This window comes from Lepidochelys kempii, chromosome 7, assembly GCF_965140285.1.
Source record: "Lepidochelys kempii isolate rLepKem1 chromosome 7, rLepKem1.hap1, whole genome shotgun sequence".
Taxonomy (NCBI): Eukaryota; Metazoa; Chordata; order Testudines; family Cheloniidae; genus Lepidochelys; species Lepidochelys kempii.
In genome coordinates, this window is record NC_136386.1 from 72,182,877 (window position 1) to 72,210,686 (window position 27,810).

The following is a 27,810-nucleotide window of genomic DNA, read 5'->3' on the forward strand; positions in this document are numbered from 1 at the left end:
CGGCGCTGAGGACTCGCTTTACGGCAGCAGTAGCAGCGGGTGAGGGAGGGGGCGGCAGGGCGGTTGTTCGTTGGCTCGGTCAAGGCCAGACCCTGTCCAAAGGCGGCTGCATGGAGGGTGGCAACTCGAAGGGCTCAGGCCTCGGCGGCCTGTTCGGTGCTGGCGGAGCCGGGGGCCCGGGCTATTCCCACGCGGACTTGGCCGGGGTGCCGTGTGAGTATCGGCCGGCCGGGCCCGGCCTCTTGCCCTTCCCGCCACGCTCGGCGTAGCCCCCCCCCCCAATATCCCCGGGGGCGGGCGGGACTCGAGGCCGCGGGGCAGAACCGGGGCGCGCCGGCGGGGTTAGAGGAGGAGAACTGGCTCTAGGGAGGGGGAAATAGAGGAGCTGGAGGTGCAGTAACCCTCCGGGGGGGACGGGGGCGACCGCGCTCGCTTCTCGCCCCGCGCGCCCCGGTAGCGGGCACTGTCTCGAGCCCTGGGAAGCAGCTAGCCCCAGTCACGAGCGTTGCACGGGTACCGGGCGGGGTGCGCTGCCCTCTGCGGCCTCCGAGTCTTGTGCAATCGTAGGGGAGCCAGTGGCCGAGAAGCGGGGGTCAAGAGCCGGCACGCAATACATCGGTCTTCAGCGAAAGCACTAATCGAGGGTGCGAGCTGAGGCCCTGGGCACTTTGACTGTCTCTCAGTGTTTCCATCCGCTATTACTAGCGTGGCGCCTGAGAGCGTGGCCAGGATTTATTCATACAAGCTGCTTTTGGCACAGAAACGTGAAAATGATCACGTCCTTGTTGGGAGTGATAAGCAGATAAGGGGGCCTTGCTTCTTAGTTTGAGAAAAACTTCAGTTTTTGAGATGACCTATACAAGACTTTATATATAGTTGAATGGATTTGACAGCTAAGTATGACTTAGGCAATTGGATCTGTAGTAAGCATTTAATTACTTGTCAGATAGTCCTGTTTTAGGGGGTCGTCAGGTTGATTTCGGACAAAATATCATCTTGCTCATCTCAGCCTGGCTATAGGCTAAAGAAAAATAAAAGAAATGTGTAACTATTGCACCTAAGAATAATAATCTATACAACCTGTACCAGTCTGTCTATAAATAAATTGATTTACAAAGATGTTTACGGGGGGGGGTGAGAAAACCTGGATTTGTGCTGGAAATGGACTACCTTGATTATCATACGCATTGTAAAGAGAGTGGTCACTTTGGATGGGCTATTACCAGCAGGAGAGTGAGTTTGTGGGGGGGGGGGGGGCGCGGAGGGTGAGAAAACCTGGATTTATGCTGGAAATGGCCCAACTTGATTATCGTACACATTGTAAGGAGAGTGATCACTTTAGATAAGCTATTACCAGCAGGAAAGTGGGGTGGGAGGAGGTATTGTTTCATGGTCTCTGTGTATATAATGTCTTCTGCAGTTTCCACAGTATGCATCCGATGAAGTGAGCTGTAGCTCACGAAAGCTTACGCTCAAATAAATTGGTTAGTCTCTAAGGTGCCACAAGTACTCCTTTTCTTTTTGCGAATACAGACTAACACGGCAGCTACTCTGAAACCAGTAACAAAGTTCTTTTTCTTCCTCATTCAGTAACTGGAATGAGCCCTTTGTCTCCTTATTTAAATGTGGATCCCAGATATTTAATACAGGTAAGAAGCATGTTTCTATTTTGATTCTATTAAGTCAGTTATCTTAAATGAGTCACTGTCTCCCTTGTGTAGAGCTGCTTTTCCTAAAGTAAAGAGGTCTGATTTTTCTCTCCTGTATCAGCAACAAATTGAACTAAGCTGCAAACTTAAAATTTGTATGGAACCATATTAAGTTTTATACTATTCATCACTTGAAGTCTGAGAACAAAGTTTCAGCACAGTATTTAATACAACTTCTTGATGTCACAGTGTCTGAGAGGAGAAATCCAGTTTAGGGACACAGTGTGAATTAGTTCAAATTAGAAATGGAACTTCTAGAATCTTAAGTCATGCTTCCTTCCAGGTCAAGATCTAGTACCCAACAAGAGGATGTATCAGTTGTGAAACTGATACTACGCTTAATCATTTCCCTTTGCTGGATCCTACACCCGAGAGGAGAGATCACCTACGTCAGAATTAGTTTAATTTAAAAGTATCCCTTATAAAATAACTCTCAGTTGACTTATGAAACAATAGTGTTTAAGAAAAATGGTTTGGGAATATCCAAATATTTTTAGTGTACAAGGGCAGTGTAGACTAGATGTCACCTCAAAAGGCACAACTGAGTACAACGTATTTCTCAACTAAAAACACAAATATTACTAAATTAAATATAGCTTTAAGAAAGCTTAAAAATAATTCTGCTAAAATTGTCTGCAAAATTAATCTTGCACAAAGTTAACATAAGAATGGCCATACTGGGTCAGACCACAGGTCCATTAAGCCCTGTATCCTGTCTTTGGACAGTGGCCAATGGCAGGTGCTTCAGAGGGAATGAACAGAACAGGTAATCATCAAGTGATCCATCCCCTGTTGCCCGTTCCCAGCTTCACTGTTGTTTAATCTGCCTGAGATCTAGGTAATATGCAAATTATATAGACTATCAGAAGATAAAATCAAATTAAACTATTACAGAAAACCTCATTTGCTTCCCAGTTTCATCCAGTTATATTAAATATGGCAAAAATATCCCTAATAAGATAGCTACTTCTTTGATTATGTCCTCAGTTTTGAACAGGTGTTTAGTGCAAATAGCTTGTCCTATGATCTTAATAAAGGCATGTTGTCACATCTAAAATAACTAGGAGCCTTGCTGGGTCAGGGGAGGGACCTGCTACTTAAGAAAATCTGTTTGGCTAAACAGGTACAGCAGCATGTGTTACTCTCTTGATCTAGCGCCAGTCTTTTATTTTGCATGAGTGTTAACACATATTCACTCTTAAGATAATAAAAGTAACAACTCCCTTCAAAAGAGCTTCCATTCAGTGAGTTTGGGAATTACAGGGGTTTCAGGAGGCACACAGGTACTCCTTTTCTTTTAGTAAATGTTCTGTAACCTCAGTGGTGAATCAAATTTAAATTAAGTAAGAGAAAACAGTACTTGTATTCTATTCAAATATTTTATTTAAAAGTAAAAACCTGTAGTGTATAAACCAATAAAAATAGTACTTGACTTCTTACTTTCTCTCTACAATATCCCCTTCATCTGTTATATCGACATGTCTAGGGTAGTCAGTCATCTCGAATTTGGAAAATCCTGGAAGTCTTTACACCTACTGCCAGGCCCAGAATTGGTGGCAGATTTGCCTTGGTTATCTACTCCTGGGGGAATTCTGCACCACTGCAGATGCGCAGAATTCATGTACCCCACAGATTTCTTTGCTTCCTTGCAGAAGAATGACTTTCTGTCTGGGAAGCCACAAGAGCAGTCATGCGACTCTTCCCAGCAGTATGTTTTGGGTGCCCAGGGCAGCTGGCAGAGAGGTAAATCACTGTGGGGCAGGGTGCGGGACTGGGGAAGACCTGGCTGGTGGCTCCTGTCCTGCCCTGCCCTGGACTCAGCTGCTAGTCCTAGCTGGGCTGGGGAGGATGAGACTTCCTCTTCCCGTGCACAGCATCCAGGGCTGGGTCAGACCAGATTTCTCCCCAGGCTGCAGGAAGCTCTGAAAACTCCCACCTCCCTGCCCGCTTCCTGCGCCCATCGCTCCTCAGCTACAGGGAAGTGGGATCACTGTATGGGGAGCTGCTCCCCCATCTGCCTAACCCCCGTGCATCCAGATCCCCTCCTACCTAGACTCTCCTGCCGAGCCTCCCCGCCCTCAGAACCTCCCTTTAGAGCCCCACTCCCCCTTCACCTGGACCACCTCTACGAGCCACTTGTACCTGGATCCCCACCCCACCGAGCGCCAAATAGCTACACCTGGATCCCCGTCCCACTCCTCCAGCATCTGGACCCCCTCACTGAACCCTCTACACCCAGACACACACCCCCTCACCCTCCCGCCAAGCCCCAACCACCGTCACCTGGACCTCACTGCAGAGTCCCATTACCATTGCACCCAGAACCTCCCTCAATAAGCCCCTGTGCATCCAGATCTCCCCTGCACCCAGATCCCCCCACTGAGCCACCTGTATCCAGATTGCCTCACACAGAATCCTCTCAACCCACACATAGATCCCCCACACACTAAGTCCCTCCACACTTGGACTGTGCCTTGCTGAGCCTGCATGCTCACACCTGGTGTACCTGGCACAGAGGGGCAAGGCCCTGGAGTGTTTCTGGGGCAGGTCCAGTCCTTGCGCTGCGTCAGGGTTCGGTGTATCCCCACCGCTGAGCCAGTGTCCTGGGGGTGGGGGAAGCTGCAGAGTGATCTCCCACCTCTGTGCAGCCAGTAGCCTGTGCTCCCCAATGCCATGCTGGAGCCTCCACATTTATTTGACAAATAAAATTTGCAGAATTTTAAAATAATTGTGCGCATATTTATTTTTTGGTATATAATTTTTAGGCACAGAATGCCCTCAGGAGTAGTAATCAGTCCATAGGGTGTTGCAGAAACTCACTCAGAAAACTCAATTCAAAGTGTTGATGAAAAGATTCAGTGGAAAAGGAGAAATGTTTTCTTCTCTCCCCTTTCCCTTGAAAAGTAAGGATTCTACACTGACTTTCTTAGTTCTCAACAAATGTTGTTGCTTTGATATAACAAACCAATATTAACTGAGAGAGTAGTATCATGAATCCACTGGATCTGTGCTATGCCCCCAGCTTTGGAACAGTCTCTTGGAGGAATCCCTTCAGTATGCCAGACCCCCCATAGGGGCTCATTCTTCCTTCAAAGTAAGCCACCGGGCCTCACCACCTCCTAAGGCTGAACATGTGGAGCTCCAGCACTCATGTTTCACACTGTGAGCTCTGTTCAGCGAATCCAACTGAGATAGACTCCTGGTAGAGACTTGTATATTCAGGGATTAACACACCTCACCAAGCATCTGCAGTGACTCTCACATGGCATTGTCAAAGCAGTAGGCTTTATTAGTCAACTGGAACACAGCATAGGAAGTCCTTAGGTTAGCATAGAGAAATGAAGGGTAAAACATAATCCAGGTCCATTCTGGGCCCAGAGCCTGTAGTGAATGCCATGTTCAGACTCTGGGCTTGTCTACACTGGCAATTTACAGCACTGTAACTTTCTCACTTGAGTGTGAAAAAACACACCCCTGAGTGCAGTAAGTTTCAGCGCTGTAAAGTACCAGTGTAGACCGTGCACCAGCCTTGCTGAATTTGCTGGTCTCTTATACACTATTTAGGCATCATGGTGTATGAGTGTCGCTACGTTTCATTTTGTAATTCATAGTGCGTTCCATAACATGACAGCCAGAATTTTCTAGAATTTTATCCAATGTCCCCAGTGATTTTGGGAATAATGAAGCTAAGAATTGTTTGGATCCCAACAGAACAGACAGGGGAAGGAGATAATTTAAAAAAAAAAAAAATCTTAACTGTGCTTTCTGACATAAGGTTTAGCAGAGACTGAGGACTAATCTGTACAGAGAAATTGCACTAGTTGAACTAGGGGTGTGACATTAAACTGATTTATTACCCAGTGCAATTGTGTGGACACTTACAGCAGTTTAAGTCTGGTTTATCTGTTTAGTTTGCACCTATGCATTTCAGGTGCAAGCTAAATGGATATAAACCAAGTTTAAATCAGTGTAAGAGTGTCAGGTCACAAAATTGCACTGGTTTAACTAAATCAGTTTAATGTCACATCTTTAGTTGAACGGGTGCAACTTTATGCGTGGACCAGGCCTGAAGTCTGTGTGTTTTTGCCAAGTCTACCCACTCTGATTGAACTAACTGTAAAAATTACTAAACTTCTGGAGTACAGATATCTTTGAACCAAGCAACACATTTTCTTTCTGACAAGTCATAATGTTGGAAAAATACAAAAGAAAATTTCCATAGATTTTGTACAAACAATACATTTAATATCAAATGCTACAGCAACACTGTTAGGGAATATTGTGAATTCTCAACCAGGATCACCTTATGATCTATCTTTGGCAAAGGAGGAGTTTGCTAGAAAAAATATGCAGACATTGATTGCTTTGCTCTCCCACATCTGATGTGTTGAGAACGAAAGTGGAAGCTGTTAGATGCTATATCTACTGTCTAGAGTGAAGAAGGAAACTTACTATCTACCTTAAAGAAAATCTTACCACAGAAAATATAAATTACCAAGGAAGATGCAATATTGAGTCAGAAAAAATACAGAACTGTGAAACTACAATTGTTCTTTTTCACATGTTAATTGGCTAAAGGGTAGATATTGTGCTAGACTTGTAAACTGCATAACAAATTGTAAAAACATATCTTACTTCTGAATTCTTTTATTATTTATGTGCGGGCTTCGGTGAAGCAGCTGTCCTGTTGCTTTCTTTCAGAGGCTAGACATTGAATTGCCTGCTATGAGGCATAAGTAATAATAAACATTGTACAAATGATTAATTAATGCATACTGAGTTTCTTGTTTTTTTTCACTTCATATTGAGCTAGCTGGAAATACTAGTCTAGGAAGAGAATCTCAGATTTAAACTTGCAGATTTAAAATCTCCCTTTTTTAGATTTTGTATCTAATCTATTCCAATCTGAATTTTTTTTGTAACATAATTAGTGAGAGGCAAGAGTATTCCTGATTTTTTTTTTTTTTTTTTTTTTTCCCCCTGCCACCCATGGTGTTCAGCAGCATTTATGTGGAAGTGTGTGTTTTGTATTTTAACCTTAGTATGATTAAGCCAACAGAGAGAATTTGAGATGTGTCTGAAACCATGCCTACTTCGAAAGTACAAATGTATAAACACTTACCTTTTCTTCTGTTTCAGGATACAGATGAGTTTATCTTACCCACGGGAGCAAACAAAACTCGGGGAAGGTTTGAGCTGGCCTTTTTTACCATTGGAGGGTGTTGTATGACAGGTAATATCTTAATGTAAGATTGATATTACTGTACTAAATCCCAAGTACATGAGACACAATAAAAGTGAAGAGATGTTGTCCTATAGATTGGGAATGAATGTGTTTGTCCGTTTACTGTATTGTTGATAGGGGCTGCATTTGGTGCACTGAATGGTTTGCGGCTGGGATTGAAGGAGACACACAGCATGGCCTGGTCCAAACCTAGAAATGTACAGTGAGTATATAAATGTACCTATGAATGTATACTTTCACCCCATCATTATTAGAATGGCTCAAAGCTAACTGAGTATATTACAATAACAAAATTAAAAGTATATTTGCCTCTTCTGTGGGACAAGGTGTACAAAGCGTAAATGCAGTGTTAGGTAAATTGAGTTGTGAAATGCCTTGGTTAATCTGTTAAGTGCTAATTTTACTTTTCAAATGAGCTTTTGTGGGGGTGTTTGACCCTTCTCACAGGGGTCTGGAAAGAGAATAAGTGAAACATTAGTCATTCTCTGGATGCTTATTGAAAACCCACCTTGCATCAAGACTATATTTTTACAGGTTGAAGTACTCCCAAAGGGATTACAAGTTGTCTAGAGGCTGCTTTTTTTTTTTTTTCCCCTCCCCCTTATCTGGAACTGAGTACTCTTTCTTCAGTACTCCCAGCCTTTGCAGGATCAGGCAGGGAGAGATTTAGGCTACGTCTACACTATAAAGACTATGTTGGCATAGCTGTGCTGGCATAGCGCCCAAGTGTAGACACAGCTATGCCAAAAGGAGGAGTTTTTCTGCCGGTGTAGGAACACCACCACTCCAGGTGACATTGTCTATGTAGACAGAAGTGCTCTTCAGTCAGCACAGCTGCATCTACACTGGGATTTTTATTGACATAATTATGTTGGTCAGGGATATGTCTTTTCTCACACTCCTGGCAGACATCGCTGTCCCAATATAAGTTTTAAGTGTAGATCAGCCTCAGAATAGAATCAGTCTCCAAGCCAGCACAGAAAGCAAACAGCTGGGTCCACCTGGATATTTTCCTGGGGGGGCAGGAGGAAGTTCCACTGTGGGACAGTCCAAGGCACAAAATTTGTTCTAGTGTGCTGTTACTCCTGAGATCCCTAGCACTCATCTCACCTTACAGTGTTGCACAGGCTATATTCTTTCCAAGTCTCTAGATTAAACTCCAGAAACAGGGTGAGCTGATTGTATGACAAATAGGCTTCATATACTGCTTTCCCTCCCTCCCCTTCAAGAATGATTTTATTGGGGAGACTCTCGTAACTGGATTGGCATAACTGTTGAAAAACGTAATTTTAAGTTGGCTATAGTACCTTGTCGTGGAATTAGTCATCTGGGGGAGGAAATTAGCACTCACTAGTGATTCCCCCCCCCCCCATTGACTGCTCATGTTTGAGCATTGTTTGTGTATCCTTTTCCTTCCTCCTTCACAGTGTATAAAATGAAAACATATAAACCAAATATTCTATAGTATAAATCTAAATTTATTTTTATCTAAATGGTTGATTTATTAACAGATCCTTTCTTTATAGATTGTGGGGGAGAGGGGCATAGTGAGCAAACTTGAGGCAAGAAAATTAACTATTTACTTTTCTTAATTGAGACTTAATTGAGACTGTCAAACTTACCAAGTTGAGCCAGCAGAGGGCAACAGACACACATACTCCACCTAAGTTTGTCTTATGCAAGGCCAATGAAATCATGAGCTCAGTTCCACTCTTTCATATTCAGCTAGAGGAGTAGACACGCCGCACACGTCTCTTTTATAAGGTGAAATTTAGTTTCATTTTGTTACATTCCCTTCACACTACATTTTGTATTAGGTAATCACTAAGATTGAGATTCTGTCACAGATTTTTTAGTAAGTCAGGGACAGACAGGTCATGGGCAATTTAAAAAAAAAAAAAAAATTCACAGAAGCCTGTCCCTGACTCTTACTAAAAATCCCCAGGGGACAGAGGGAAACTAACAGTCGGAGTGCTACCAGGCGCTGACTTCTGGTAGCTGCTCCAGCCACATTGCAGTTCGTGTGTGTTGGCCACTCTGGAAGAAGTCACAGAGGTCCTGGAAAGTCATGGAATGCATGACCTCTGTGACAGTCGTATCCTTAATAATCACCATCACAAAGAATGTGAACAAACTTTTGAAAAATGTCTGAAATATCTTCTATTACTAGTGTATGCCAGGAGCTTCTGTCTGTTTATGAGGCAGCACAGTCCTCTCCCAAAACTTGATGGAAGTTTTGACACTGGTGTCATTAGGAGCAGGACTGAGCCTGATGCCTCTAATGACTTTACACTGAAAGGTCTTTGCTTAATTTAATCTTGCTAATAAATTCAATTTTAATTGCTGCCAATAACTGAATTAATTACAAAGGCTTTTTCATAAATTTCTGTTCTTTGCCTGTAGTTTATTAATCTGTCTCTTTATACTGTTATCTGGTTATAACATCGACTTAAATCAAACCATACCTTATTTATGAAAGCAAGGTAACCAGTGAAGGCTCCAGACATGGTTAGGGCAGACCAGTGGTGTACAGAAATATTTAGTTAAGTATGCTATCAGTTAAATGAGCTTTGCTTTTTTTTTAAAGAGATATCTATATTCTTAACTTTAAATTTACATTTATGTAAATATTTTTTAAAAATAACTCAGTAATACAGCTAGAGACGTTATTTAACATTGCAGCTATTTGAAACATGTCCTGACTCTTTAAATGCTCAAGCTTGATGTAAAACTGATAAATTGGGAAAATGGAGGGTGTTGATGTGTTCTGGATAGATGGATATACTTGAGCACCTCTTCTCTATTGTACTACACCAGATAGTTTCAGAATGAACTTCTCCATGCCCTTTCAACTCATTTAAATGTAGCAGCATTCAGTGTTGTCCTGTGTCTTTCAGTGAAAAGTTAGTGTAGTGTTACAAAGGAAAGTAATGGGGAAACAAGCTTTATAATTCAGAAACAAACACATGTAAAACATGTTTTCATAGTTTGACACTGAATTCCAGTGGCAGTAAGCTGTCCACGGCAGTGCCATGCCCATGACATTGTTAAACTGGTGGGAGATAAAGATACTGGCCATTTCATCTGTCTGTCATCACGCTTCTGAAGGCAGCTGCCACCAGTGTGGAACAATGCTATGCTTCCATGAGTGTGTGCTAGGCATTTGCCTTCACTCTTTAATGCTAGTCTGGAACCACACATGAAATACTTAAGAGTGAGGTCAGCGTACTTAAAGGGGAAATGACACACACACACACACACACACACACACACACACACACACACACACACACACACACACACACACACACACACACACACACACACACACACACACACACACACACACACACACACACACACACACACACACACACACACACACTCACTGTCTCTGTCTGCCATGCTGTCTCCCCTCCCTCCATTTGTGCCGCCTTGTAGAGTGTGTGAGTCAACATTAACAACCAGTTAATCCTTGAGGGCTCAGCCAGTTGCTAGTTCATCATTTAGCAGTAAGACATCCCCTGGGAAATATCCCACCCACGGACTTCACCACCTCAACCAAGCTTCAGTCATCATCGCTGTGTACCAGTATTAAATTGTTTAAAACTTAAGTTTGTGTGTATACATAATATAGTCTTTTGTCTGGTGAAAAAAATTTCCCTGGAACCTAACCCCCCCCCCTTTACATTAATTCTTATGGGGAAATTGGATTCGCTTAAATGTAACTTTAAGCAAAACAATGTTTTCAGGAACATAACTACAACATTAAGTGAGGAGTTACTGTACCTGCAGCCAGCCTAAAATTTTAATGTTTTATATCAGATTCTGACTTGATAGGGTCTGAGAAAATTGAAACTTCATCCATTTGTTTGCTGAAAGGGAGACTTTTCTTAAGCTTAGAAAGTAATCCTGGCTTTCTGCGCAGCTTTTCTTGTTGGTAACAATGGCTGTATCATTCAAGCCTGTTGGAGGTATTACATGGTGCATAATGGTTCTTGTATCTAGCTACATAATCACAGTCCTTCCAATGCATACCACACTAATTGCCAAAGATTGTTATATTAACTGTCATGAAGAGATGTCACTCACTGTACTTACAAGATTTTTCCAATTTTGAGTGCCTTGGTATCTTCTGTGTGGCTGGTTGACAGCTACTGTATATTGACAGTCATGATTTTCATTGGAAAGAGCACAAATTACCCAGTGCAACTAATATTGCTATAGTTGAGCTAGCAGGTCATTCACAGCTGTAGTATACTCGTGTTTTAAAACTGAGAAGTTGGATTACTTGGAGAGGTACAAGCCAGATGAGAGTGGGAATTGAAAGGAGGATATTTTCCATTTTGTTTAGGACTTGACAGGGCCAAATACTTGTACTCAATATTGAGTGGCTAATTTTTCATTTGTAGCATTCAAGGTAGAAATGACACAGCAAGAAGAAAATTGATTGGCTTCCTTGTCTAATTCCCTCCTCTCATCCCTACTTCTTAAGTCATTAGGGGAGCCTTAAGGTATGTCTACACTATAGTCCTTACAGCAGCACAGCTGTACCCCTTCAGCTGCGTCACTATAATGTCTCTCAAGTAGCCGCTATATGCCGCCGGGAGAGCTAATTAAACCATCCCTAATGAGCAGCAGTAGCTATACCAAGAGCTTCTCCTGCCGACATAGCACTGAAGCTTATTTCTGTCAGTGAGGTGGTTTGTTTTTTTCCCACATCCCTGACTGACAAAAGAGCTAGTGTAGACAACTGTAAACTGAACAGCAGCATCAGCGGTCAAACCTGAGAATTTGTTTTAAATTGTCTCCTGACATGAGGACTGGCATCAGGGATGTATCAGTTTAAACTTCAGGCAGGCTAGTAGGAAGTCGTATGTCTCTCTATATAAAAACAAAGTTTTAAGACTACATAATCTCCTCTGATGATGGAATGGCTTTATATTAGATCTTCATACTATAGTTATTACCATATTAAATATATAGAATTCTGTGTATTCCATTGTGCTTTGCACCATGCAGTCCTCATCTTGATTGGGGCCCATAGGCACTTGATTAATAAATAAGGTATTTAAGTTTTATTAAATAGTGCCTTTTTTTAATCTTCAGAATTCTAAATATGGTGACAAGGCAAGGAGCTCTATGGGCCAACACTCTGGGATCCTTAGGTAAGTCCAACTTATCTCAAACTAAATAATGTACAAAGGGTTTGAAACTTTTTGGTTTCTTGGCACACTAAATGAGTTGATGTAGCCTATGGCTAAATTTTTCAGTCACAGCTGGTGATTTTGGGTCTCCACTTTAAGACATCTAAAAGGCTCAGTTTTTCAGAGAATGGTGCTCTGCAATGCCTGAAAACTAGGCCCCTTTCAGGTGTCTGAAGTTGGGCACCCAAATTCTCTAATCCTCTGATCAGAGAGACGTTTGTAAAATTAATTTGCCCTTATTCTTTCAGCCTTTCATTTGTATTATGACAATTGCTTAGTCATTAATTAGTCACCATTTTTTGTCTCTGAAAAATACAACATACATTAAGAGAAATTTGAATGTCCAAAATGGATTTTGAAGACTAAAGGTGTAAAAATAACCAACTAATGGGTTGTTTTAGTACATCAGAAGTAAGAAGACTGAACAAAAATCTGTGGGTCTGCTGGATCAATGCCAGTAATTAAGGACAATAGACATCCTAAAACTATTTCTTTGTGTGTCTCCCTAAAGTGATAGTAAATGAAATTCAGTGTTGCTAAATGCAAAGTAGCAATGCACACTGGAGCGACATATAGATTGATTAATTTTAGAACCCTGTATGGTGCAAAACTATCTCAGCCCAAGAAAGGGATCTTGGTTGTGGTGTAGGAAGCTCAGTGAAGACCTCTACTTCGGGGCAGCTGCAGTTAAAAAAAGCTAACAAGATGTTAGGATGCATAAGGAATGGGATGGTCGATAATAAAATAATGCTTTTGTATAAATCAATAGTGCACCCTCATCTGGAATACTATGTACAGTATTGGACATCCAGTTTCTTAGGGTATGTCTGCACTGCAGCCCGGAGCAGTCCTCACAGCTAGACTCAAGCTAGCAGGGCTCAGGCTGCAGCTCAGACTTTCAAGCCCACACAACCCCCTAAACTTGAAAGCCTGAGCTGTAATGTCAGTCCACATTGCTATTTTTAGCCTTGTGCTAGCAGGCTAAAACTAGCAGTCTTACCCAGCTGGGAGGCTTACTCCCAGCTGCAGTGTAGACATTGCAGAACTAAAGGGACTCCAGAGGAGAACCACAAGAATGATCAAGGGCCTGAAGAGAGATTGAAAAGATTGGGGTTGTTTATCTTAGAAATAAGGCTAAAGTTGGGACACGATAAAAGTTGATAAAATGAATGGTCTAGAGAAGGTAGATTGGGAACTTCTGTTCTCCCTGTTTCACACAAGAACAAGGGGGTATTCAAGGAAATTGAAAGGTAGGAAATTCAAAAAACTGATAAAAGGGATTACTTTTCACAGAATGTGTAATTAAACTAGGGAATTTATTGTCAGAGGAAGTTGATGCCAAGAATTTAAGATTCTAAAAGGGACTGGATAATTTCACAGATATCCAGAGTTATAATTTACACCAATTTTTGGAATAAGCTTAAATCCTGAAGCACCAGGTTCAATATCTATCTGTAACTCTTAGAAATCTGGATGACCCAATGTGGGGAGCAGATTATCCCACATCTGGTACTTCAGAGGAAGGCACAAGAACCCTGCAGTATAAGATATTGGCCACTGTCAGACAGGATACTGGAAGAGATGAACCTTGGGTCTTTTCCATTATGGCAGTTCTCTTTTAGGTTTACCTATTAGCTGATTATAAAACTGGAAAACAATATAGATAAAAACACATGTCTGAAAAAGGTGCTGCATGTTGCAGTTCAAGGTTCCAGTGTGATGAGTGATATATTAACAGATTTTTTACAGCTGTGTTTGTTTTCTTGAGTAATCTTCCTTTTTCAGTATTTGCCTTATATTGGCATGCATTCCAGTGGCCTACTAGTGTGCAAATTTCATATAGAACATGACCTTTCTGGTTAGCATATTATAGTCCTTTGGAGTGCCAGGCATGACATGAGAGTTGGTTCTGGCTTCTCCTGTGCTAGGTGCTGGGGAAGTGCCAGGCTTTTTCTCAGTGTGGAGTGCTTTGTATGTGTGTGTCAAAAATGAGAGGCAACCCTCTCCTCTTCCACCTTGCTGTTTGTGTTAATTTTCAAGAGTCTCTGCTAAGCAGAGATGGTTCAATAATGTTACAGTTGTCCACTTATGGAGTGATCCATTTTGAAGGATTCTGTTGAACAAGAATTTTTTTTCCTCTAATACTGCACCCTTAAGGCCAGATCAATATCCTTGCTAATATTCAGTAACATTTTAAGTGGGGCTGTTTTTGGAGGAGTAAAGTACAATCATGTGAGTAAAGGTATCATAGTCTGGCTTTTAGAGCCACAAGAATAACTAACAGTATTGTATCTATATTGTTTTGAGTGATATGAAGTTCTTCGCCCTGTATGAAGATTCTAGATATTGTTACATTATACCAGGGATTACTTTATGTTTGCTGGCTTGGGCTCATGCAACCATATTAAGAATGCATAGATTTCCTTTTGCTACGGGGAGAGTCCCTCAGATTGATGCTTTCCTGTTAACTAAGTGTGTAAGGTGGTGCCACTCTTCATGTACAGGGACAAAATTATTATATGCAGATAGAAACAAAGAGCTTATAGTACAGTTGAAAATTCTGAGAAACCGAATATCCTAATTTAGAATGAGGGAAGACATAGATGTCCTCCTTATAGAATAGAAATGATGTAATGTTAAAGACTGAAAAGGCCAAAGACATAGCCTTAAGGCATTAATAGTAGGAGTAAAGGGAAGTTGCAAAGACTCCATCAGAAATGAAAAATATGAATGGTGAGCTCAGGATGGATAGCTTTGAAAGCTGCATTTGACACCAGAATCCAAGGCCTGGTTAATCTTATCTCTTCTAGAACATGGATGGCAAGGTAATTTGGTGCAAATGTTTTCATATTTTACCAATAACTTTAATTCCTCTCCCAGCATTGCTTTACAGCGCATTTGGAGTCGTCATAGAGAAAACACGAGGTGCAGAAGATGACCTGAACACAGTAGCTGCTGGGACCATGACAGGAATGCTATACAAATGCACAGGTAGACTGAGAAGATCATATAAATATTTTTGCCAAAGATATGTAAAGCATGAATGTAAACTTAGGTTTTTAAAGTGCAGTTCTGCTCTGAAGAGTGACTATATAAAAAGGGCATATTTTTACTCAGTTTTTCCACAGATACAACTCTGAGTGCACACAGGACTTTAGTGTCAACCAACACAGCAAAGAATGTGAGCCGTTTTATTCCTTCATATATTTGTTAAAAGCCTCTAAAGACAATGTGGTTACACAGGTGGCACTCAAGGCATAGTTTTGCTTGCAGAATCTGTCAGTGCTGATGTGTGAGAATGGAAGAAGCCATATGGGAGTTTGTAGGGCTGGAAAATTGCCTATGTAAACTGGGTAAATGTAACCTGGAAATCATTTAAACAGAGATGAATCTCCACAGTGCTGTTTTTAAAGTCACTTTTCAGAGTAGACTTACGCTTAAGAATTAGAGCATGATTTAGCATTTAAAAAGTATGGAAATGTTTATGGTGGAAGAATATATTCTGTGATATAGTAGATTCACAATAACCACTTAATTACATGTGTTGTGCCTGTTGTTGCTATAACCAGAGATTTTAGGGTTAAGGCAAAATGAGGCCCAAGACTGTGTGAATCCTCAGCCACCTGAGAGGTAAAGATTGTTTAAGGGAACAAAATGTTGGGAGGGAGGGGCGTCTGACCAATAAAATCCTATTAGATAGACAAACAGTGCAACTATAGTAGGCATTGTTTTGGATTTCATCTTCATAAAAAAGATGACTCCTTAAATCAATTGTTTCATGCTCCAGCATAAGTACTAGCGGTACCCCCACGGCCCCTCGATATCCCCTTCCATCTTGACAGTGTACTGATGATTACTCTCTGGGAACAGTTTTCCAACCAGTTATGCACCCACCTATAGTAGCTCCATCTAGGTTGTATTTTCCTAGTTTGTTGATGAAAAGATCACATGAGACGGTATCAAAAGACTTAATAAAAATCAAGGTATACCACATCTACCACTTCCCCCCGCATAAACAAGGCTTGTTACATCTGTGTTGGCATTACCATTACAGTACAACCCTAAGTACATATTGTTTATAATAGTAACCAAACCATTTCAAAGGAAAATGAAATTCTACAAAAATGAAAACCTAAGAATTTGAAGTAGCCTTTTTCCTTAAGGCAACAGAGAATTTGGTATTGTAATCAGGGGGATTATAAAACCACCTTAGTAAACAAATTAGTATATTGTGGGAGATAAATTTTGGGAATATAATTACATCACCCTTTGTAGAGACCTTACACTGTTTCTTGTGTAACTTGTTTCCTAAGCCATTAGGACATGGAGTCAAACACCACTGTGAATTGCAGCCAGACAGTGAGCATTGGAAGATGATGGGATATTTCCTACAGGAAGCACCACTAAGCAAGCAGGCTGGCATACTTTACACTACCAGAAGTTTCCCATTGGTTTTCAAGTGTAAAACCATAAGAATGATCATAGTGAGACCAATGGTTCATATCGCCCAGTATCCAGTCTTCTGACAGTGACCAATGCCAGATGCTTTAAAGGGAATGAACAGCAGAGGTCAATTATCAAGTGATCCATCCTGTCATCCAGTCCCAGCATTTGGCAGTCAGATGCTTAGGGATATCCAGAGCAAGGGGCTGTACCTCTGGCTATCTTGGCCAATAGCCATTGATGGACCTATCATTCATGAACTTCTCTAATTCTTTTTTTAGTCCAGTTATATTTTTGTCCTTCATAACAACCCTGGGCAACAATTTTCACAGGTTGACTGTGCGCTGTGTGAAGAAGTACTTCCTTTGGTTTGTTTTAAACCTACTACCTATTAATTTCATCAGGTGATCCCTGCTTCATATGTTGTGTAAAGGGGTAAATAACACTTCCTTATTCATTTTCTCCACACCATTCATGATTTTATAAACCTTTATCCATAGCCCCTCTTAGCCATCTCATGGAGCATGCATTGCTTTAATCCAGTCTTGGGGTGGCACAGGCATGGATAACTTGTAAGGTCACCTAGCCTTTCCCTTGCCAATACAGGATTGTTCCTGCAGTATATCTTCAGTGTACTGATTTTCTTTGATTTTTTTTTTTTTTAAGACAAATAAGAGGAAAAAGGGTTGTATTTCTTTAACTTCTAATGTCCAAAGCTACTGAGCCAATGGAAGTGTAGATAGTGGTTTGCCTATGTTCACAGCACTGTATGTGCCAATATATCACTTCAGGCAATTTTTCTATACTCTGTTACATATGAAATGCCACATGCAAAAAAAAACCCTAAGAACAATTGGGATATTCAACTCCACTGGACCTAGTTAAGTACAGTATTAGCTGCTACACTATAGGTGTGATTGAAACTTTCCAAGGTTTATGATAAGGAATCAAAACTTAAGTGAGAACATCACAGATGATATTCACGCTTGTTGAAGGGAATGAATTCCATCTTCACTTTCTAGGTTCTACACAGCTCTGACTTTTTCCCCTTCCTCCCCCACCCTTCCCTGAGTTTTGTTCTTTTATTCCTATTACTCTTTGCACATGAATACCTCTGTACTCACCTTTTTCCCCTGCTGCCCCTATGCCAGTCATGTCCTTCCTGCATACATTATAGCCTCCATCTCAAATCCACTTCTCATTTCCACATTCTCTCCAACCTAATGCAGTCTAGTTGTAATAAATTAAAACTGCTCATGTGTACCATACAGAAACAAGCAGTTATTTCACTGATTCAAATCAGTCATGTCATGTATCTAACTTTGGCAGTTTAGACAAGGCCTCTTTAGAGCGTTGAAACTTGCAGCGCTCAAGGGTGTGAAAAAAACACACCCCTGAGCACTGCAAGTTTCAGCACTGTAAAGTGGCAGCGTACCAGTGCTGATAGCTGTACTCCCAGTGCTGGTCACCACTCCCCTCATGGAGGTGTTTTTTTTACAGCGCTAGTGAAGACGTGCCCTTAGATTTAAGCTCTCAGGATGGGGGAGGTGGTTTTTTTACAGCGCTAGTGAAGACGTGCCCTTAGATTTAAGCTCTCAGGATGGGGACCATGACTTTGCTTGTTATGTGAAGAGCCCAGGCACTATATACCAGTGTGAATTGATAATATCCACAGGAGAGGTTTATATGTTCATGGTGTGTCCTCTCCCACACCTTTTACTGGCAGCTGGCAAAGCAGGATCGTGCCCAGTTTCAAAGTTAGCTCCATTCTATAATCCAGAAAGGATGGGTACATTTGTGTTGGAGGCAGCGTTGTGGTGCACAGGTCTCGTACGGCCACCCTCTTTTTGTTTAACAATGAGTTCATGGACAATTTATATACAGTAATGTAACATTTGGCATTAACTTTGCCAGCAGTGCATGGATGTAGCACTGTGACTCAGTATCAGTGGTAGCCTTGCGGGATTGAACATTTCTGTGTCTGCATTATGAAGCTTGCTTATTGACTGGATTTGTAAAACTGCCTTGACTGAGCTTTTGATGAGGGGAAAACTGGTCAGAAATAGCTCCTGGGAAGGCCATTGTTGGAGTCTAGTGCATTATGCTGCTACTTAGAAAACTCTTGCCCCAAACTAACCCTTGATCTCACATTTTGCCCTTATGATGGTTTTAAATGCACAAAGATGTCACAAGATCAGACTAGGAAACTATGTTGCAACAAAATCCTTTGCAGAATTTAGCTATTCCACATGGTCTAGATTAGCAAATGTTTATAAATGACTAAGCAACAAAATGAGTTGAACTTCGGAACCATGCACTGTTTGACCACTCTGGACAAAATTATCTAAGATTTTCTGTTTATACTGTGGCATAAACTTAAGTGCTGTGATTAGAGACTTTTTACAACTGGAGCTAGTTAAGTACAGTAATAACTGCTACACTACTCTTGCAGCTTGTTGGGACACATTTTGAGATCATACTTCACACTGAATGTAGACAGGTTTCAGAGGAACAGCCGTGTTAGTCTGTATTCGCAAAAAGAAAAGGAGGACTTTTGGCACCTTAGAGACTAACCAATTTATTTGAGCATAAGCTTTCGTGAGCTACAGCTCACTTCATCAGATGCATACTGTGGAAAGCGTAGAAGATCTTTTTATATACACACAAAGCATGAAAAATACCTCCTCCCACCCCACTCTCCTGCTGGTAATAGCTTATTATCCAAAGTATGCATCTGATGAAGTGAGCTGTAGCTCACGAAAGCTTATGCTCAAGTAAATTGAATGTAGACAGTTAGTGATAGACAAAGGAAATCCTCTCCTATTCCTTTTACCAGTATTATAAGCAGGAGCATTGTTGGGAAAACACTCTAGGCCATCAGGGAGCATGTGCCTCTCAGTTATAGACTGATTTTTTCCCCCCACTTGTTGCCTGCCAAAAGTGGTCTTGTAAACAGATTTATAATCTCAGAAAAAGGCCAGTCAACACTTCCTTCTTCCTGTTTTTTTTTTTTTTTCCCCCTTCTTGGGTTGCACAACATCATCATAGTTTGCGGAGAAGTGGTTAAAATTCAAAGTCTCACTTCCTTATAGACATTCCAAAAACCCCTTGTTGAAGAGGGAGGCATCATGCAGATAAAATGATCAGAAAAGCCCGTAAAAGCAATAAGGTGGTAGGTGTCTCTCCCCCTCCTCCCCCGTTTAAAAAAATCTGCCTGTTGGGTGTTTTGCCACTTATAAATAGGCAGAAATAAGAACTGATCCGTTGTGGTCAGAATTACTGCAATGGATGTTATGATGCATACATGTTCAGACTCAAGCTTATATTGAGCCCATCTCTGTATGGGCTCATTCATTCAGCAGCCTTTCTTTTGATTCAGAAACAAGGGTCACTGAAAACTTCAGTCAAGCTTAAAACAAGTTTGGCAGTTTTCAATTTACCTGTTTAGCTATGAAAGCAAAGCTCTTTGCACAGTGAATTGAGTGAGCAGGAAACTTAACCTTTAACATAAAACATGAGCCGAGTTTGTAAATTACTTTCCTTTTCCCTCCTTATGGCTTAGTGTGTTTAGCTTTTTCTTTTGGGGAGGCAGGAGGGAGACCTAACATTTGGGAAAGGGACTGTTTCCATGTATGCGTACAGCACCTAGTACAATGGGGCTGTGATCCTGATTAGAGTCTCTGGATCCTAAATCTATTGCAATAAATATATATAAATTTGTTGCAATCAGGAGGTCCATCTGAACAGAAGTGACATACATGTTAATAGCTAAAATGGACCAATCATCATTTTAGAAATACAGGACACAACCCTGAAAGTCAACAAATCCTAAATTCATTAAACAGGACTAATCACTTTATTGCTACCAATACAAAGTCTAACCAAGCCAGATCTAGAGACTAATTTGGTGTAGTTGTAATGGGCAGAAGTTCAGGAGAACTGGTCTAGCTGTAAAAGAAGCCACACAGACAAACCATAAGACAGCAAGCCCTGCAAACAGGCCTGATTTGTTCCAGTCAAGGTTTTCTGTTTCCTTGATCCAAGTCTGATTTTTCTTTTTTTTAATTTAAATCTGTATCTGCTAGGAAGTAGAGGTTCTCTTTTTTTAACCCCCTTATATTTCTTCAGGGAGAGACCCTTGAGGTATTTTGCAACCTGCTGTAGATACAGGGTCTGTGATATTTCTTGTCTTCAGAATCTACATAAAATTGTAGAAGATTTTGCTTCCTAGCTGTAAATTGAAATCAATTCAGATAATTTAGAACAGAGGTGGGCAAACTACAGCCTGTGGGACCCTCCTGCCCAGCCCCTGAGTTCCTGGCCCTGGAGGCTAGCCCCTCCTCTGCTGTTCCCCCTCCCCCACGCAATGCTCCGGGCAGCAGGGCTGTGAGCTTCTGGAGCAGCGCAGCTGCAGAACCCGGTGCTCTGTGCTACGTGGTGCATGGGTGGCTCCAGCCAGGCAGCGTGGCTGTAGTGCTGCCAGCCACCAGTGCTCCAGGCAGCGCGGTAAGGGAACAGGGGGCATTGGATAGAGGGCAGGGGAGTTCGGGGTGGTGGTCAGGGGGCGGGAGTGTGGATAGGGGTCGGGGTGGTCAGAGGGCGAGGAACAGGGGGGTTGAATGGGGGCAGGGGTCCGGGGGGGGGGCAGTCAGGGGCAGGGGTACTGGGAGCATGGGAGGTGGGGGGGGCATCAGGGAACAGGGAGGGTTGGATGGGACAGGAGTCCCCAGGAGGCGAGAAGGAAGGTGGGGGGGGGGGGCATCAGGGAACAGGGAGGGTTGGATGGGACAGGAGTCCCCAGGAGGCGAGAAGCGGGGCGGGGCATGCCTGGCTGTTTGGGGAGGCACAGCCTCCCCTAACCGGCCCTCCATACAATTTCCAAAACCCGATGCGACCCTCAGGCCAAAAAGTTGCCCGCCCCTGCTTTAGAAACATAATGAACAACCAGTGTGGTCTGCCTTCTTTATAATGTCAGCATCTTAGATGCCACTTTGACATGAGTTCCAAATAAATCAACTCAACTGAATTAGGTTGTGGACAGATTCACTCTTAATCATGCTCTGATCCAACAGATGTTCCACATCTGGTGCAAGAAGGGAAGGGTATTTTTATGTCTGATCTTACTACAAACTGGTATGTTACATATAATGATGGGCAGTAATACTTGATTTTCAATCGCAAGGGAGGATGATCAAATACAACCCATTTGGGGGTTTAACCCCTGAATGGCTGAGTAAAACAGTTACCTCTGACTTATGCCTGTTCTTAGTTCTCTCAAGTAGCAGCACAGTGTAAAATAGACCACCTTCTCAGTTTCACTGCTGCTTGCAGGGTTCTGAATATCACCACTGGAAACACAGGAGCTGTCTAACAGACTCGGGAAGATAACACTGCATTGGTTAATATATAGAAGGTGATGCTAACAACCATTAAGGGGCTGTAAAGTGGGGGTGGGGTAAAGTGGAAAATTCATTTTCTTTAGAAAATGAAGTCTGTCTCCCTTCCACCACCACCAAACAAGGAAAGTTTCCTAGTTTTAGGTGCTGCAGCTGTGCTGTTGTAGTGTTGATGCTTCCTAGACGAACATAAGGGGTTTTCCTGTTGATGTAGGGAATCCACCTCTCCAAGATGCAGCTACAGTGAGGAGGGAGGTCAACCTAGCTGCATTGCGTAGGGTGTGAAATTGTTCATAGCCTTGAGAGATGTAACTAGGTCAACTTAAGGCTATGTCTACACTAGCACTTTTGTCTTTCAAACTAGTCGGTCAGGGGTGTGAGAGGTAAAAACCCACCCCTGACCAATGTGAGTTTCACCAACAAAAGCACTGGTGTAGACAGTGCGAGGCCGAGTCCACATAGAGTGGCTACGTGGGAGACCTTACAGCAACACAGCTGCAGTGGTGCTCCTGTAAGGTCTGTAGCCTGGACCTAGCCTGCGTTTTAAGTATGGACCGTGCCTTAGCATCTGGCTACAGCAGTCTGAAATCAGAGCTGTTTCTCTAGAACATTTCATTTCTTCAGCTCAGCTTTCCCTCCGTAATTTCTATACCAGCGGACCTTTCCTACCCTGGCAACTTTTACAAACTCTCTCAGGGGCAGTAGTGAACTTTTAGAAAATTTTCCTAGCATAGACCTACATTTAACTACACAAATGTACATATTAAAAAACAAAAATCTGTTTTGTGGGCCAGATCTGGCCCAAAATCTGTGGGCCAGATTCAGAGATGCCGATTAACTACAGCTTCTTTTTAAGTCGGTGGGAGTTGAAGGTGTTGATCATCTCTGAAAATCAGGCCCTTTAAACCTTTGAAGCTATTTCTTCTACGGGCTGCAAAAGAAAAAAAGGATTATTTCTCATTCTAAGTTCTTGGGAGGCAGATGCTGGAAGCCATGAAATGTTTAGATTTCACTATCTGCCTTGTTCTACTTGACATATTTTGTAAGTCTAGATTTCTGGCTTTGTGTTTTTAATGCCTACCTATTCAGGTAATAGGCAGCAGTTATCAATGCTGGCATTTTCTTCTCTTCAGCTCCTGACCCATCGTTTTCCTTTTTTTAAACTTTCAGGAAATGATGAGGAATTAATGTTGCCTGAAACCTATATACCTGTTTGAGTCAGTGAAAACTATAGGCTAAAAATGTGCCTGTCCAGCTTTTTCAGCTTGCGCACATAATTCCTCCTGCTCTGTCAGCTCCAGTTTTGTGAAGAGGCAGTGAATTGAAATGGTATGATAGTTGCGCTCCTTGAGTACTGCAAGTATGCTGTACAATAAAGTCTAATACTAGGACTGGGACAGAATGAATATGCATGCTCACTGATATTGGAAGTAGACAGGATTCTTTGATAAGCTAGATCAGCTAAAAGTATACAACAGCTCATCTAACTTAAGGTCTGGGAAATGTATCCTTAGAAACTTTGGCCATTTCCTTAAATAACTTTTGTTGTTTGGCTAACCCTTAAAGATCTGGTTTAATATTAGATTCTAGCAAATTAAGCCTCTTTTTTTTTATTCTTTTAGCTTCACCTTGCTCATGTCAAAGTGAGATAATGGCATAACTATGTATGTCTGGTGGGGTGTGCCAAAGCAACTTGCTATCAAGACTAACAGAACGTGATTGTAAGGGAGGAGTGGGAATTTAGCCTATCACTTAGTTTACACCCCAGGGATGGGGGTGGGATAATTGCTAAGCAAGGTCATCAGGTCAGAACACTTAGCATTTCCTGCCCAGTAACTTAGTTTTGTTTGCTCTAGCCAGCAAACTGCAGTTTCACCAGAGCTGGAAGGATTTAACATCTTACTCAAATACAGTCTACCCACTTGGCAGAATGGGATAATACTCCTTTAGCAGTGCACTCCTGTTTATGAATGCTTTGGAGAGCAGAGGCAAATTGCACCAAACAAGAGTGAAATTGTAGAACTCAATAGTAATAGCTGGGGGCTTAAGTATGTATTAGGGCCCAGTTCCTATGTGCTTTCAAGTTACCAGGAAGGCTCATTGTATAAACCATATGCATCACTTTCCATTACATGAAGCAAGCTGTTCTGCTGAAACAGTACTCTAAATCTTTCAGCAAAGTACAAGAAGTACCAAGCTACCCACTCTGCACTGAAGTATGTGGTGGTTGGAGGGTTGTAAAAGGTTGTGTGAGGTTTTATTCAACTGCCTGACCTGCCCACATGAAAACTTTGGCCCTGCATCAGATGCTCTAAGCAGTACATTGACATGAAAATTGAAGAGTCCAAACTTGCACACAAAATAGCTAGACATGGCAAGTGACTCATTGCAACAACCAAATAAATTCTGTCTTTATATAAATAGCTTCCTTCTGTCAGAAATCAGTCCAGACCCTCTTGCAACCTCCCTCTAGTGGGAGAATGAGATTTTTAGAAGAGAGGGGTTACCCTGTGTTTTAGCTTCTGTAGTGTTTGTTCTGCGAATAGGTGAAACCTTGCAAATTCCTTTCATCTGCCTTTACACCTAACTGGTTAAAGCCTTCCCTTATTTATTCTCCATGGCAAATCCTTTCCCACAGCACAAGCTAAGGTTTCATTTGGGTTTTTCCTTAGGATTGCGGGGAAGGGGCAAAATTTTATTGTTGTCCCCAAGATGATTATCTTAATTGCACAAATGTCCTGTCAGCTTTTTACCTCCTCTTGTGCTATGTACTCAAGACAAATTTTCAAGAATAGGAGTCACTCCTAAATCCTGTTTTAGGTAAATAAGGATAACTTTTAATGTTGCTGGGGGCTCAGTACTTCTGAGAATCAACCCACTTATTTAGGAGCCTAACCAGAATTGAGTTCTTGACCCACTTACAAACAAGAGATCTTGTAGCTAGGTAAGCACAGCTACTCTGGCTGCAAAGTTACAGAAGGTAGGACTGGAAGTAACTTGGGTCACCGGTTATTCCTTGTGCTGTTCCCTGGTTTTATTACATGCCTAGGCCAATGTAAATAGATTTAAGACATAGCAGCTCCAGAGGGATTCTGCTTAATCTTAATGCTCGAATGTCTTAATCTAGATGAAACTAACAATTTGCCCCACTAAAAGTGATCTACAAAACCTTGAGCAGTTTAGGGGGAGACAACTAATAACCTAGGAGGAACTAATTAATTGGTACAGATTACCATGACAAACAGAAAAAGGAATGAGTAAGACTGAAGAATTTGTGAAATTCCCCTGGTACTTCTGCTAATTCCCATCTAGCAGGCAGTTCATATCTAGCTCTAAAACTGAAAGTGATCCATTTCTAAGTGTCGGACTTTTTCTCTCACTTGGCTTGATCCTGGTAAACACTGAAGGTTCCAATACTTAGTGACATTTTCCTGACAGTTTAAGGTCAGGGTCCCTAATACCATTGCATGTACAGTGTGTTCCTGGAAATGTCCCAGGAAGCTTTTAGGTATTAGATACTGGAAACTGCAGAAGTCTCCATTTTACTGTTAGATGGGTGAAAGCTGAAATCGGACAGCGATTAACAGAGCAAGATGGTTAAATAGGGCATAGAACTGAAATGCTAACTGTCAAATGACTGAAAAACTTCATCTGATTATATTATGACCATTGAGTAGCTAAACCTACATTTTACCATTAGTAGTAGAAATTTTTTAAACTAAACTTGGAATAGGAGAGCCATTTAAAATGGTTTTATTATATTTCTCTGCGACTATGTGGTAGCTGGATAAATTGTTTTTTCATTGCCTTTTCTTGACCTCAGCTGCCTGATACTAGTGAGAGTGAAGTCAGTCAATTCAATGATCCCCTCAAATGCTTGATGACTGATCCTATTTCCCCAATTTATTCCAAATTACCAAAATTAGCTAAACTATAAAAACCTAGATGCAATTCTGTTTAACTCTCAATTTCTAATTAAAGGAGTTGGGCCAGACAAAGAAGTTCTGTTGCAGAAGTTCACATCTGCTTCTGCTGTTGTTTGCTTGTCCCCTCACCTCTTCCCCCTTAGTTACCTTATTTGAGAGACAGGATTAGGATTTCAGGTGAGCTACAATAAACATGAGATTGATTCTAAAGCAGCAAAGGTCTCCTCTGCATATCAACATCCAGTCATAAGGACAAGAGAAATACATGGAAGATATGACCTATGAAGAGTTTTTTGTTTGCTTCAAAAGCCCTTTACCGTCCATTTAAAATAAGTAAAGCTAATAATTGTACAGGCAGTTATATGAACAGCATTAAAGCTGGAATCGGGAAAGACCCATTATATCATCCAGTCTAGTAAAATTACAAGTACTCTTTGGGAGAGCTTTGCTTTTATGAATAAGCTTAGACTTTAAAGGGGAAAAGGCGCAGTCACGTAGAGCGTCTTGTATTTGAGATCCTCTAAGATGAAATGGTGCCAATTGCTCTAACTAAATACTTACTCTCGGTATTATTTAATGCTATTTATTTTTCTTTTCTAGGTGGAGTGCGTGGAATAGCACGAGGAGGCCTTGTAGGCTTGATGCTTACTGGCCTCTATGCTCTCTATAATAACTGGGAGCATATGAAGGGCTCAGTACAACGACAATCCCTCTGAGCAGGGTCATGAGGACTGACTATAGGACACTTATGTAGTTCACCAATCAAATTGATTGCAAAATCTGTCTGGTGATGTCCCTTCTTATTTTATCTACAATTAGTGTGAAACTGAATGGAAGCTATTGTACTGTGAGGAAGTTCATTGACATCATTTACCAGGACTGGCACATCTCTTCTAGCCAGCAGACTACTGGAGGCAGCAGTACCTGGTGGGTCTGCAAATGATTACAATGTGGCTATTAACTTCTCCTCAAAAGGCACAGATTGTCTCCCCAGCATCTCACTTTCTACTAGTCCTGGACATAAGCTCCAAGATCTGGTCCCCTAACTCGGCTCACGTAGACAGTGCTATGCCACCAGGTTCATTTGGTTATTTCTGTACTATAATTGTGCTACTTTCTAGCCAATAATGTTTGAGTCCCTAGAGGTAACTGCTGCAATTCTAACATAAATAAAAATGGTTTTGTAAGCCACTGTTAATTCAGCTGGAGCGAGGTGGAGTCTGTCAGTAGCAGTTAGCACAAGGCAAGGTTTGTGCTAATGGTAAAAGCATAGTGAAAACTGTAAATAGGTATATCGGGCAGTAAATAGAAGCATGGTACAAATGTGCTTTTTCTAAGCTGTCCTCTTTTGTCTGGACAGGGCAAAGAAACATGCAGAGTCTAGTGGTTTTTGTTTGATTCTTAAATAGTTTGTTCAGGAACTTGTCAGTGCTAAAAATTGAGGTCCGTAGTAATTTCTCAAGAAACATTGAATGACATAACTCCCCTCCCCCCCACCCCCATCCCCCAATGTCCTTCATGAAGTAGAGTAATTTTATAAAGTGTCCATCGTGCAACATGGTGGGGCCAACCCGTGGTTTTGTTTGAAGGAGCAATGTGATGAGGTCACAGAAGGGCAATACATAGGAATCAGTGGAATAGAAAAGCCACAGGCCAACTGACTCCTGCTGCCAGATAAATGGTAGGGTGATAGTTTTAAAGAGGGGGTAATTGACTGGGCATTGTGTTTGTTTCTATTACTACAAATAGAGGGACTCATTTCTTCATGCAGGCTGTGGTTGGGATGAACTGAAAGCTCTGTGCTGTTGCAGAATAGTTTCTCACTATTAAAACACGAGTGCTTCAAAATTAAGATAAGTTGAGGAAACTGGTTTGGTTAGTAAA

At 41.7% G+C, this 27,810-nt stretch overlaps 1 protein-coding gene across 4 annotated transcripts; it reads left to right on the forward strand.

Annotated features, from left to right (window-relative positions):
- Window positions 1–27,128, forward strand: TIMM23B (translocase of inner mitochondrial membrane 23 homolog B). 4 transcript variants are annotated; one of them, XM_073353314.2, is made up of 7 exons: window positions 1–213; window positions 1,591–1,649; window positions 6,849–6,942; window positions 7,072–7,156; window positions 12,064–12,122; window positions 15,042–15,152; window positions 23,171–26,520. In XM_073353314.2, exons 1-7 carry the CDS (start codon window positions 111–113, stop codon window positions 23,215–23,217), a joined length of 558 nt encoding a protein of 185 aa, XP_073209415.1. In that variant the 5' UTR covers window positions 1–110; the 3' UTR covers window positions 23,218–26,520. The 4 variants fall into 4 exon arrangements, with proteins under 4 accessions (XP_073209415.1, XP_073209416.1, XP_073209414.1 ...); XM_073353315.2 differs by lacking the exon at window positions 23,171–26,520 and adding an exon at window positions 15,279–21,139 and having other exon boundaries at window positions 2–213; XM_073353313.2 differs by lacking the exon at window positions 23,171–26,520 and adding an exon at window positions 26,527–27,128 and having other exon boundaries at window positions 10–213.
- The last annotated feature ends 682 nt before the right edge of the window (window positions 27,129–27,810 follow it).

Bases quoted from the DNA above. Each gene is read 5' to 3' on its own strand.
- TIMM23B (XM_073353313.2), top strand. From the start codon at position 111: ATGGAGGGTGGCAACTCGAAGGGCTCAGGCCTCGGCGGCCTGTTCGGT. The intron at 7,157-12,063 runs GTGAGTATATAA...TTTAATCTTCAG, and splicing joins TCCAAACCTAGAAATGTACA to AATTCTAAATATGGTGACAA. The intron at 12,123-15,041 runs GTAAGTCCAACT...TTCCTCTCCCAG, and splicing joins CAACACTCTGGGATCCTTAG to CATTGCTTTACAGCGCATTT.